At 42.1% G+C, this 14,368-nt stretch overlaps 1 protein-coding gene across 1 annotated transcript in view; it reads left to right on the top strand.

Annotated features, from left to right (window-relative positions):
- The window catches only part of LOC144818536 (alcohol dehydrogenase 1-like), a 78,817-nt gene that overhangs the window by 25,368 nt on the left and 39,081 nt on the right, over nt 1-14,368 (top strand). Inside the window, exon 3 of the mRNA XM_078676056.1 lies at nt 7,003-7,144. Coding sequence (XP_078532182.1) covers nt 7,003-7,144 — 142 coding nt within the window. The remainder of the gene's footprint in view (nt 1-7,002; nt 7,145-14,368) is intronic.

The following is a 14,368-nucleotide window of genomic DNA, read 5'->3' as shown; positions in this document are numbered from 1 at the left end:
TAGGTCATCCCATAGGATGCGCATTGGTAATTTCAATAGACTGGATATGCAGGACTTGTTAGGTCGTGCCATAGGATGCACATTGGTAATTTCAAGAGATTGGATATGCAGTGCTGTTAGGTCCTCCCAAAGGATGTGCTTTGTTAATTTCAAGAGACTGGATTTGCAGCGCTGTTGGGTCATCCCATTGGATGCGCATTGGTAATTTCAAGAGATAGGATATGAAGTGCTGTTAGGTTGTCCCATTGGATGCGCTTATGTAATTTCAAGAGATAGGATATGCAGTGCTGTTAGGTCATCCCATAGGATGCGCATTAGTAATTTCAAGAGACTGGATATGCAGGGCTGTTAGGTCGTCCCGCAGGATGTTCATTGGTAATTTCAAGAGACTGGATATGCAGTGCTGTTAGGTCGTCCCATAGGATGTGCTTTGGTAATTTCAAGAGACTGGATATGCAGTGCTGTTCAGTCGTCCCATAGGATACGCTTTGGTAATTTCAAGAGAATGGATATGCAGGGCTGTTAGGTCGTCCCATAGGATGCCCATTGATAATTTCAAGAGACAGGATATGCAGGGTTGTTATGTCGTCCTATGTAATGTGCATTGGTAATTTCAAGAGATTGGACATACAGGGCTGTTAGGTCGTCCCATAAGATGCGCATTGGTAATTTCAAGAGACTGGATATGCAGGGCTGTAAGGTCGTCTCATAGGATGCACATTGTTAATTTCAAGAGATTGAATATGCAGGGTTGTTAGGTCGTCCCATAGGATGCGCATTGGTAATTTCAAAAGATAGGCTTTGCAGGGCTGTTAGGTCGTCCCATAGGATGCGCTTTGGTAATTTGAAGAGATAGGATGTGCAGGGCTGTTAGGTCTTCCCGTAGGATGCGCTTTGGTAATTTCATGAGATTGGATATGCAGTGCTGTTAGGTCATCCCATAGGATGCGCATTGGTAATTTCAATAGACTGGATATGCAGGACTTGTTAGGTCGTGCCATAGGATGCACATTGGTAATTTCAAGAGATTGGATATGCAGTGCTGTTAGGTCCTCCCAAAGGATGTGCTTTGTTAATTTCAAGAGACTGGATTTGCAGCGCTGTTGGGTCATCCCATTGGATGCGCATTGGTAATTTCAAGAGATAGGATATGAAGTGCTGTTAGGTTGTCCCATTGGATGCGCTTATGTAATTTCAAGAGATAGGATATGCAGTGCTGTTAGGTCATCCCATAGGATGCGCATTAGTAATTTCAAGAGACTGGATATGCAGGGCTGTTAGGTCGTCCCGCAGGATGTTCATTGGTAATTTCAAGAGACTGGATATGCAGGGCTGTTGGGCTGTCCCGTAGGATGCGCTCTGGTAATTTCAAGAGATTGGATATGCAGGGCTGTTAGTTCATCCCATAGGATGAGCATTGGTAATTTCAAGACAGTGGATATGCAGGGCTGTTAGGTCGTCCCATAGGATGCGCTTTGGTAATTTGAAGAGATAGGATGTGCAGGGCTGTTAGGTCTTCCCATAGGATGCGCTTTGGTAATTTCATGAGATTGGATATGCAGTGCTGTTAGGTCATCCCATAGGATGCGCATTGGTAATTTCAATAGACTGGATATGCAGGACTTGTTAGGTCGTGCCATAGGATGCGCATTGGTAATTTCAAGAGATAGGATATGCAGGGCTGTTAGGTCGTTCCATATGATGCATATTGGATATTTCAAGAGACTGGATATGCAGGGCTGTTAGTTCGTCCCATAGGTTGCGCATTGGTAATTTCAAGAGACTGGATATGCAGGGCTGTTAGGTCGTCCCATAGGATGCGCACTGGTAATTTCAAGAGACTAGATATGCAGTGCTGTTAGTTCATCCCATAGGATGAGCATTGGTAATTTCAAGACATTGGATATGCAGGGCTGTTAGGTCGTCCCATAGGATGCGCTTTGGTAATTTGAAGAGATAGGATGTGCAGGGCTGTTAGGTCTTCCCGTAGGATGCGCTTTGGTAATTTCATGAGATTGGATATGCAGTGCTGTTAGGTCATCCCATAGGATGCGCATTGGTAATTTCAATAGACTGGATATGCAGGACTTGTTAGGTCATGCCATAGGATGCGCATTGGTAATTTCAAGAGATAGGATATGCAGGGCTGTTAGGTCGTTCCATATGATGCATATTGGATATTTCAAGAGACTGGATATGCAGGGCTGTTAGTTCGTCCCATAGGTTGCGCATTGGTAATTTCAAGAGACTGGATATGCAGGGATGTTAGGTCATCCCATAGAATGCGCATTGGTAATTTCAAGAGATTGGATATGCAGGGCTGTCAAGTCGTCCTATAGGGTGCGCATTGGTAATTTCAAGAGATTGGATATGCAGGGCTGTTAGGTCGTCCAATAGGATGTGCTTTGGTAATTTCAAGAGATAGGATATGCAGGGCTGTTAGGTCGTCCCATTTGATGCGCATTGGTAATTTCAAGGGAATGGATATCCAGGTTTGTTAGTTTGTCCCATAGGATGCGCATTGGTAATTTCAAGAGATTTGATATGCAGTGCTGTTAGGTCCTCCCAAAGGATGTGCTTTGTTAATTTCAAGAGACTGGATTTGCAGCGCTGTTGGGTCATCCCATTGGATGCGCATTGGTAATTTCAAGAGATAGGATATGAAGTGCTGTTAGGTTGTCCCATTGGATGCGCTTATGTAATTTCAAGAGATAGGATATTCAGTGCTGTTAGTTCATCCCATAGGATACCCATTAGTAATTTCAAGAGACTGGATATGCAGGGCTGTTAGGTCATCCCATAGGATGTGCATTGGTAATTTCAAGAGACTGGATATGCAGTGCTGTTAGGTCGTCCCATAGGATGTGCTTTGGTAATTTCAAGAGACTGGATATGCAGTGCTGTTCAGTCGTCCGATAGGATGCGCTTTGGTAATTTCAAGAGATAGGATATACAGTGCTGTTAGGTCATCCCATAGGTTGCGCATTGGTAATTTCAAGAGACTGGATATGCAGGACTGTTAAGTCGTCCCATAGGATGCACTTTGATAATTTCAAGAGAATGGATATGCAGGGCTGTTAGGTCATCCCATAGGATGCCCATTGATAATTTCAAGAGACAGGATATGCAGGGTTGTTATGTCGTCCTATGTAATGTGCAATGGTAATTTCAAGAGATTGGACATACAGGGCTGTTAGGTCGTCCCATAAGATGCGCATTGGTAATTCCAAGAGACTGGATATGCAGGGCTGTTAGGTCGTCTCATAGGATGCACATTGTTAATTTCAACAGATTGAATATGCAGGGTTGTTAGGTCGTCCCATAGGATGCGCATTGGTAATTTCAAAAGATAGGCATTGCAGGGCTGTTAGGTCGTCCCATAGGATGCGCTTTGGTAATTTGAAGAGATAGGATGTGCAGGGCTGTTAGGTCTTCCCGTAGGATGCGCTTTGGTAATTTCATGAGATTGGATATGCAGTGCTGTTAGGTCATCCCATAGGATGCGCATTGGTAATTTCAATAGACTGGATATGCAGGACTTGTTAGGTCGTGCCATAGGATGCGCATTGGTAATTTCAAGAGATTGGATATGCAGTGCTGTTAGGTCCTCCCAAAGGATGTGCTTTGTTAATTTCAAGAGACTGGATTTGCAGCGCTGTTGGGTCATCCCATTGGATGCGCATTGGTAATTTCAAGAGATAGGATATGAAGTGCTGTTAGGTTGTCCCATTGGATGCGCTTATGTAATTTCAAGAGATAGGATATGCAGTGCTGTTAGGTCATCCCATAGGATGCGCATTAGTAATTTCAAGAGACTGGATATGCAGGGCTGTTAGGTCATCCCATAGGATGTGCATTGGTAATTTAAAGACACAGGATATGCCGGTTTGTTAGGTCGTCCCATACGATGCGCATTGGTAATTTCAAGAGATTGGATATTCAGTGCTGTTAGGTCATCCCATAGGTTGAGCATTGGTAATTTCAAGAGACTGGATATGCAGGACTGTTAAGTCGTCCCATAGGATGCGCTTTGATAATTTCAAGAGACAGGATATGCAGGGTTGTTATGTCGTCCTATGTAATGTGCATTGGTAATTTCAAGAGATTGGACATACAGGGCTGTTAGGTCGTCCCATAAGATGCGCATTGGTAATTTCAAGAGACTGGATATGCAGGGCTGTTAGGTCGTCTCATAGGATGCACATTCTTAATTTCAAGAGATTGAATATGCAGGGTTGTTAGGTCGTCCCATAGGATGCGCATTGGTAATTTCGAAAGATAGGCTTTGCAGGGCTGTTAGGTCGTCCCATAGGATGTGCATCTGTAATTTCAAGAGAATGGACATGCATTGCTGTTAAGTTGTCCCATAGAATGTGCATTGCTAGTGTCAAGAGACTGGATATGCAGGGCTGTTAGGTCGTCCAATAGGATAACGCTTCGATAATTTCAAGAGATTGGATATGCAGGGCAGTTGATCGAGCAGGGAAACGTGGTAATTTCCAGAGAAGATTTTTTTAAAAGGTCGATGTGATAAAATCAACGATTCCCACCTCTCGCGAAAATTAATGTTAATTTTTGCATTGCTCCTAAATTTTTTGTAAATCACACAATAATGTCTATGTTTGTCCCTGCCACACTCTATCCCTATCATGAACAACAATCACATGTCAATTCAGGACAGTTGTACTCGGGTCGCCAGAAGGATGTCATCTGGACCCATGGACCTCTCATCCACGCCCTTCATTGGATAGTTGAGAATTCCTTCAAAGGGCCAAGGCAAAATATGAAAAATTCTTTTCATTTAGTGCACTAATTGGCTCATGCATCAAGGTAGGATTTTGAGATTTCTTAATTACGATAATTAAGGAATCGCAATTAAGGACTCACAAAAGCCTATGCATGTAGGAATCGCTCTAAAAATAGCGATTCCTACACATTCCTTATTTGTGACTCGCAAGTTGCAAGTCGCAAATAAGGAATGGCTTACCTCCAGGCCCATAGAAATAAATGGGAAATTGCATGCGCAATTTGCAAGTACCAATAGGTCCTCGGAAATTGAGCATACAATTTCAGGGTGCAAGGGTGTCAAAAGCACACCTTGTTGCACCCCTGAAATGTATCTGTGCACATATTTTGCGCGCACACATGCCCTAAGGGCATGTGTGTGTAAAGGTAAGGTATATGCATGGTAAAGTCATTGTCATTGTATTGTAAAGGCAATGCGTGGTAAATGATAAGTAGTAAGGGAATTGCAGAGTAATGCTTGCATTATAAAGGCCGTTTCCCGTTTTTACAGAATTCTTGATCCTGTTTCACTCACAAATTCAACCTTCTCTAAGCTGGTGGATTTTGTGAACGAGAAAGCAAGAGACAATAGTGTGTAAGTATCACTAGGTATTGTAACACCTCCTAGTAATACCACAAACATAACACACATTCTGTGGATTGGTATAACCATTGAAAATCATGTGGAAATAACACTTTGCACTATTTGTAATGAAGGCATATATGCTTATGTACACAATATATTTCAATAATTCAATGATCGACACAGGTAAGACTAATGTAGAGGCACAGGGTCAAGGCTGATTTGCCTATAGCCATGTCTGAACTGGGGTGGTGTGGAGTGCAAAAAAACGATGGATTTAGGCCCAGATCTCCGTACTGGGGTGAATGTATGACATTGTTCCACATTCTGTCCATCAACTGTTGGTTTTGCATTTGTCACCCCGAGTGGGATGGGTATGCTCAGACGTGAGTCCCATGCTCTCCACACCACTGGAGTCAAGCTATCCTGGCTGAAGACGGCTGATAGCCAGAAACAGGTCCTAGGATGCTTGATTCCGGTTCAGGAAAGACATGGCTTGGCAGTTCGGGCTGGACTGTTCCCATGAGGCACAGGGTCAAGGCTGATTTGCATATGGCCATGTCTGAACTGGGGTGGTGTGGAGTGCAAAAAAACCGATGGATTTAGGTCCAGATCTCTGTACTGGGGTGAATGTATGACATTGTTCTACATTCTGTCCATCAACTGTTGGTTTTGCAAGACTAATGTAAAACCATGTAATGATATATGACCTTTATCACACCTCATCATCCACAATCTAAAACAGAATGCACTTTTTTTCTTCTAATTTTCCTTATTTGTTTTATTTAGAATACTTTAGTATAGCACTAATCTAACAACAAGGGCAATTAAGCTGTTCACATAGAACTGTGTGAATGGCATACAAGGCCATTAAAAGACTTTCAGAACAAATGTATATTCAAGCCAATCTGGAAAGACAGGCAGTGGATGTTTAATCTTAAATTATCTGGAAGGTAGATCTATTGTATCTGACACTTTATTAATATGAGTTATTTATGTGATTTAAGTCCCGAAAAATGTTTTAACAAGATTTATCAATGTGACACCCCAACATCATAAATATATTCAAGAAGACATCATGGTTCAATTTGGAACAAGAAACAAATGTTTATTGACCTCAGTTCTTGCAAAACAGCTGACACATGTTTTGCTCTGGCAGATCAATATATTACGTTGAACTGGACTACTGGAACACACCCAGTGCCCCATTATCAATACAGCAATTAATCAAACTTAAATGGGCAGCAAAACCTGTGGAATAGTGTTAGCCTTCTTAGAAAGGTTTGGTGGCATATTAGCAAGAACCCCATTAAAATTATCGCCATTTTAGTGGCAGGAAACTGCAGCTAAAACAGCGATAATGGGCTTGCTAATATGCGCTATAGAATTCCAATAGAAGCCCAGGTAAGATGTCCTGCACATCTAACCTGGGCTTCTATTGGAATTCTATAACGCAAATTAGCAAGCAAATTATTGCCGTTTTAGCGGCAGTTTCCTGCCGCTAAAACGGCGATAATTTTAACAAAGTTCTTGCTAATACGCCCCATGGACCTTAGTCTCAGAAAATACTTAGCTCATCCCTCTAACCTTTAACAAGTTATATGTAACTTATGTTCTGCTTTTTCTCCCCCTAGATCATCTCTACCGCCATCTGCCATACAGATACCCTTCCAATGGAGGGTATGCTGACCAACTACAATTACCCATCGATTCTTGGCCACGAGGGAGCTGGCATTGTGGAGAGTGTTGGGCCTGGTGTGACTTCCATTCACCCAGGTAAGGGGCCTCAACTGTACTGTTCTACCACAATGAGTCAAGTTGCCGACTGCACTCTTGCATCATAATCTACTTCTATCCAATATGCATGTATATTTAATAGCCAATAAAGCATAGATTTTTCTATTTAACATGGCAGCAGTAGGGTGCATAAATCGCGCAACTAATGTCAAACAAAATGTATTATTAGAAGTTTTACTAGTGGATCGCTTCTGAGGCTTTGTAGGGTAGAGCCAATATTGATCAGGATTTGGCATAAAACAAATGCCACCACTTACCCCATGAGCTCGGTAAAGCGCAAGGGAAAGCAACACAAAAGTTCTGACACATTAAGAAAAATCATGAAACGGTTATAGTTAGACATTGGCTATCAAACATAGACACAACTACCAGGGCTGTGGAGTCGAGGGGCAGGGTTGTCATCTGAGTATCTAGAGCGTTTATTTTTTCCCACCTTTCACAAATCTTTGATATCTGGTTCTAGTAGAGCAAGAAACAGGAAAGGGAAGAATTAGCGCGACCATACTAACTGCACCTTTAGGTTATAATAAAGAGTTAATGATATGATATTTTTACGTTCAGTTAATTAAAACTTACAATATAACACAATTTAATCTCTGAATAACACATCATAAATAAATAGTATTTTAAAAACCATCTTCAAACTTTTGAAAACCCTCAATATTCTTTTCATAAGCTTAAAAGTAAGAGCTAATTAGGAGGACACTGATCCACAGTTTTTACAGTTCATAAACCTTATTGCTCTTACTTAGTGCAATTACACCTAGAATATACTACTAACAATATTAGTGGTTAAAACAACAATTTGTTCAAAAATGGTCGGAAAAGTACAACGTTCCTTTGATGAAATCTTATCTCATCCTAAAACTAAATTATAATTGCAGTGAAAAAACCCATCTTGTTTAACAAGTTGAATATCAGTAAAATGAATTGTTCAGAATAAAACTAACACAATGTATGTAGACCTGATACACACTGGGCGTAGTCCTGTCAGTGACCATTACAGCTCACACTTTGCAAGATTAGACTCAGCAATGGACATATATTTAAAAAAAATTCCAGAGCATATCAAATCTTCCCCTTAAAGACAGGCTTTATTTGTTCATCAACATGTTAGTATAATATTCCGATTAAAAAACTGGTTTTAAGAATCTTTTGCGCTCTTCTAATAGGGCTGGGCAGCAGCAAACAATGTGACAAATGTCTTCCCTATAATAATTACAAAGACGAAATTAAGTCTTTTAGACAATCTCAAGTAAGTCAGGGAATTAAACAAATTTGCAAGTTTCCAAGCCGGAAGATCAGAAGTTATAATTTGGATTTCATCTATTTAACTCTCCTAAATATGTCTGAAATTTTAAGGAGCCATTTGAACTGATAACCATCCACGTATGGGCTCTTCTAGCTAACACTTCTCTATCCTATAAAGATAAAGGGGCATATTAACAAGGAGCTGCAATAATTATCGAAAAGTGCGCTTAGCGCTGTTTTAAATATCGCCGGTTATCGCTGCATTTCATCGCCGAGATATTGCGTTATTATTATCCCTTATCTCCAAGGCGATAAATAATGCAGCGATAGCGGCGAAATGTGGGATTATCGCTGAAAATCTAGCGATAACACTGCAGCGATAGGGATTTTATTGTTGATACGCCGTGGTGGTCGTAGCTTGACAATTCACCTCCCTTTATTCATATAGCTAAGACTGAAAGTTAGCAGACGTTAGCTTACGGCGATAACCGCGGTTAGCGTAGATTTTGATATCGCTATGGGTGTCAGGGTCTGGCTTGCAAATACCGCGATGTGCGGTTAGCGACTTTTTCACTGTTGTTTTCGGAGGGAACGCCTACTTTGCATCTCATTACAGATCCGATGCGAGGCGTTAGTGAAACGGCAGCTGACACAAGGAAACACGCGCTGATGCCTATTAGTGTGTCCTTGCTAATACTGAGGTAATTCAATTGCCGCTTTTCGTCCGAAAATGGCCGTTAAAGCGGCAATGTTGGCCTTGATAATATGCCCCCTTATCTTTTTGCCATGTCCATTAATAGTCAGTCAGTCAAATCAACTTTATTCGGCAAATTAAAGCCATAAAAGTACAACATAAAACATCTATTGGCAAAAGACATCGTTTAAGCATCATTTAAATCCATAAAAAAATCATATCTTGGTATATTTAAAATCCATTAAAACATCATACAAAAGGTAATAAAAAACAACCACAATTATGACTATTAGGTAACTTTGGATGATGACCAACATAAACATACTATCAGCCTTGTTCAGAATGTTTAATTCGGCTTTATCCTATTCCTGTATCTAATTGCACCAATTAAAAAACTGGCTACCCCCAAGCAGATTACAGGTGAGCTTAACATTTGCAAGTAGATCAGAGCTTGCCTTACTTGCACAAAGTTTTGATCCCTTACCAGCGGGAGGATGTACTTTCTATGTAGGTGTTCATAATGGGAGCAAAAGAACATATTATGTAGAGTGTCTTGCTCTGAGAAGCTGTCACAAGTGCACCTATTTGGTGAGTTTGATTTAAAATAACCTTTCGGAAAGGCCAGTAGCCAGGGTACCATATTTAAACGGAATCTTGTTAAGACAAAGCGATAAAAAGCTTTGTTTATGTAGGTCAAATATGATTGCATCTGCTGTCCCAGGCTCAGTGTGACATACTTTCTCACCGAGGGCTTAATTAGTTCCTTTTGCCGCCTCAAGCTTTAACATCTATCTGAAATTTTCAGCTTAACAGCGCTAACTGCGGACTTAGTCAAAGGGGTAGGGGACGCAAACAATTCAGGGCAACCTAACTTCTCCGTTTGATCTTTAATATATTTAAGCCATGGGATGTTTAGTGCCTTATCCAGTGCTAAGCAATCCTGAATTATTAATTGACTTAAGTTTGGGGTTGTTTGAGCCCAAATTCTCATCCAACGGAGGAGTGGGGCAACTGCAATCAAGCCTGAAATGTCGATTGGTAACTATTAAATGCAGTTTGAGAAATGGATAGGGCCCAGAGTTCCTCTGCCTTAACAGTGGATAGGGCCTGGATAACATATTCATGTGCTGCAATATTTCTAGTGGTACAAAAGGGGGTGGTGATAGACGGAGCATCTGAACCAATCAAACACTCACACCCAGTCAAAAGATCTGGGTTTAATCCATCACTGTTCTTTAGCCCACTCTGCCACCCCAGTTCAGACATGGCTATATGCAAATCAGTCTGACCCTGTGCCTCATGGGAACAATCCAGCCCAAACTGCCAAGCCATGTCTTCCCTGGACCGGAAACAAGCTTCCGAGGACCGGTTTCTGGCATTCCAGCCGTCTTCAGCCCGGCTTGCTTGAATCCAGTGACAAAGTGAGCAAGGGACTCACGTCTGAGCATACCCTGCCACACTTATGGCGGTTATACCCTGCCACCCCCTTTTGTACCGCTTTTGGCCGCCATAAGTGTGGCAGGGTATGCTCAGACGTGAGTCCCTTGCTCACTTTGCCACTGGATTCAAGCAAGCCGGGCTGAAGACGGCTGGAATGCCAGAAACCGGTTCTCGGAAGCTTGTTTCCGGTCCAGGGAAGACATGCCTTGGCAGTTCGGGCTGGATTGTTCCCATGAGGCACAGGGTCAGACTGATTTGCATATAGCCATGTCTGAACTGGGGTGGCAGAGTGGGCTAAAGAACGGTGATGGATTAAACCCAGATCTTTTGACTGGGTGTGAGTGTTTGATTGATTCAGATGCTCCGTCTATCACCACCCCCTTTTGTACCGCTTTTGGCCACCATAAGTGTGGCATGGTATGCTCAGACGTGAGTCCCTTGCTCACTTTGCCACTGGATTCAAGCAAGCCGGGCTGATGACGGCTGGAATTCCAGAAACCGGTCCTCGGAAGCTTGTTTCCGGTCCAGGGAAGACATGGCTTGGCAGTTCGGGCTGGACTGTTCCCATGAGGCACAGGGTCAGACTGATTTGCATATAGCCATGTCTGAACTGGGGTGGCAGAGTGGGCTAAAGATCGGTGAAAGGTTAAACCCAGATCTTTTGACTGGGTGCGAGTGTTTGATTGATTCAGATGCTCCGTCCATCACCACCCCCTTTTGTACCGCTTTTGGCCGCCATAAGTGTGGCAGGGTATGCTCAGACGTGAGTCCCTTGCTCACTTTGCCACTGGATTCAACAAGCCGGGCTGAAGACGGCTGGAATGCCAGAAACCGGTCCTCGGAAGCTTGTTTCCGGTCCAGGGAAGAAATGGCTTGGCAGTTCGGGCTGGACTGTTCCCATGAGGCACAGGGTCAGACTGATTTGCATATAGCCATGTCTGAACTGGGGTGGCAGAGTGGGCTAAAGAACGGTGATGGATTAAACCCAGATCTTTTGACTGGGTGCGAGTGTTTGATTGATTCAGATGCTCCGTCCATTACCACCCCCTTTTGTACCGCTTTTGGCCGCCATAAGTGTGGCAGGGTATGCTCAGACGTGAGTCCCTTGCTCACTTTGCCACTGGATTCAAGCAAGCCGGGCTGAAGACGGCTGGAATACCAGAAACCGGTCCTCGGAATCTTGTTTCCGAGCCAGGGAAGACATGGCTTGGCAGTTCGGGATGGAATGTTCCCATGAGGCACAGGGTCAGACTGATTTGCATATAGCCATGTCTGAACTGGGGTGGCAGAGTGGGCTAAAGAACGGTGATGGATTAAACCCAGATCTTTTGACTGGGTGCGAGTGTTTGATTGATTCAGATGCTCCGTCCATCACCACCCCCTTTTGTACCGCAATATTTCTAGTGTCACTTATTGCCTACCATACAGCTGTACTAAGTGTACATCTTGTATCATTTTTTAATTTGTAACCAAATTTCAAATACACTCCAAGGCTACTTGTCCTCTGTCTCCTGAGGCCAAACTCTAAACAGATTTGGGCTGGTGAAGCCTGCTGAGGTAAGTTAAACAGGGGACAATAAGTTGCTAACATGACGTTTATAATTTTGGCGGCTTTTCCTCTCAATATCTCAAAACCCATATGTTAAAGAAGGGGCATGTTGAGCTGCCATTACTTGGAAGAGTGGCTAAAAAGACAGGGCTTTTAAAGAATTACGCAGGGAGGCAAACACAACAACTAATGAACAATTTCTTCTTAAAATTGCAGTACGCTGATTCTTGAATGAGCCTCTGGAGTCAACAATCACCCCCAAATATCTATACTCCGATACTGATTCCAAGGCTGCCCCTTCTATATAAAATGTTGAAAGTGAAGCTCTTCCTCTTAAAAGTAGCATGGTTTTGGTTTTATTAGGATTCACTTTTCACCTGTGATCAGCAGCATACTGCATGGTTGCATTGATTAAGGGCTGAAGCCCCACCTTTGTATAACTAATCAATATGATGTAATCAGCGTACAACATATGAGAGACATTAAAACCAGCCACTGTCAGTGAATGTGAATTCATACTGTTTAAAGAGACTTTTGAACCGTTGCCCAGGCTAACTCTTGTCCAAGTATCTGTTTAAAATAGTTGGATCACTCTAAGGAGGAGAGGAGAAATTCCCAAATTCTTCAACATTGACCATAAGATATTTCTCCACACTGCATCGAATGCTGACCAAAAATCTAAATAACACAAGTGGAGCTTTGCAGACCGATACCTTGCTTGTTCGATTATTAAAGCCAGCATCTATATGTAAGTGAATGTATCAATTCCCTTAAAAAAGCCTGTCTGATGTTTCGGCACCAGGGAGTTGGACTCCACCCAGCCAGTTAATTTCGTTTGTAGACATTTTGCAAAAAACTTTGCCTCTCCGGCCATTAATACAATCAACTTGTAATTAGAAGGATGGGAGGAGTGAGCGGCTTTATAAATTAGGGACAATATTGATCCCCTCCATCTATCTGAAATTACTTGGTTATGGAGAATGTAGTCAAATAGAATAACCAATTAATCTGCCCAAAATAGTGGATTCTGCTTATAAAGTGACTGTGGTAGAGCGTTAGGGCCCATCTCGACTGCACTTGCAGATAATTTTTTCCACTTCATCTGATGAAATCACTTTGAGAGAATCTTCCCCTTTCCACTTTTGGATACCAGCTTTTGGGGGATCCTTAGTTATGACCACACCCCATAAACTTCCTCTAAGCATTTTCACCAAGAAGCTTCTGATATAGTTGATGAAGAAAAATAAATCATCGATCTATCAGGTGGATTCACAAATTTTCAAACTTTTCTGGCATTCTTTCGCTTAGAGGCAAAGAGGATTTTACACCAATTTTGGTCTACTTCTGTTTTCGCTGAAATCCATGCAGCTCTGTTATATAAAACTCTTAATTTAGGTTAAAATCTCACTGCATATTCTTGAGTTTTATTGATATCTCACCACCATCAAAGCGTGATTAAGCTTCTTTCTCGCTATTAGTTGGGCTGATTTTTTCCTGGGCTGTATAGAACCGAGGCTGTAGTAGTTCTTGTCCTGTGGGAGCCAACTTGACTCTCCAAGGGAAGCTGTGAGAATTGAGCCCACTATTCCAAAGGGTTAGTGGTTATTTCGCATAATTTCTCCCATTGAAGTCTGGCTTGATGTTCTACTTTGTTGATACAGGATACAGAGCACCCCAGTTTTTTGTAGTTGGTCGTTAAGGAATAACCGATTTCCGGAAAAAGCTTGTTCATGCAAGGACACTTTTATATTTTATCGAAGCATTTGTGGTTGATGATCGCTTTCCAGCCTATTTCCCAACTCATAATTAGTCACCAGCTACATAAAACTTGTGTTGTTAAAAGTGGGCCCTTTATTACCACCTTACATATGGCTAATACCCATAAATGGCATCCTTCAAATGTAATAAACTAAAATGTATGTATCTGTTGGTGTATGTTCATGTCTGAAATGTATATATCTTATGACGTTTCTCCCTCCTTCCCTACCTTTTAATGCTGCTACTAATTGCATTAGTAGTCTGACACACTTACTAGTATAGTGTAAAGTGCAGACATACATAACAAATTATGAAAAAATAAAAAACGTACTTTTTCCCCCTTTCTGTTCTGAGGCACCATGTTTAGATTTGTTACACACAAATACATGCACATACCCAATCCCCATCCCCCTTCCTACACCGTCACACACACACACATATATATATTCCATCAGCCATTGGTAACCGTAGCCTTCAGGTACAACCCAGATCTCTGCAGCACAAGCATTAT

Source organism: Lissotriton helveticus, chromosome 2_1, assembly GCF_964261635.1.
Source record: "Lissotriton helveticus chromosome 2_1, aLisHel1.1, whole genome shotgun sequence".
Classification (NCBI taxonomy): domain Eukaryota; kingdom Metazoa; phylum Chordata; class Amphibia; order Caudata; family Salamandridae; genus Lissotriton; species Lissotriton helveticus.
This window is presented reverse-complemented; position numbering and strand designations above follow the sequence as displayed.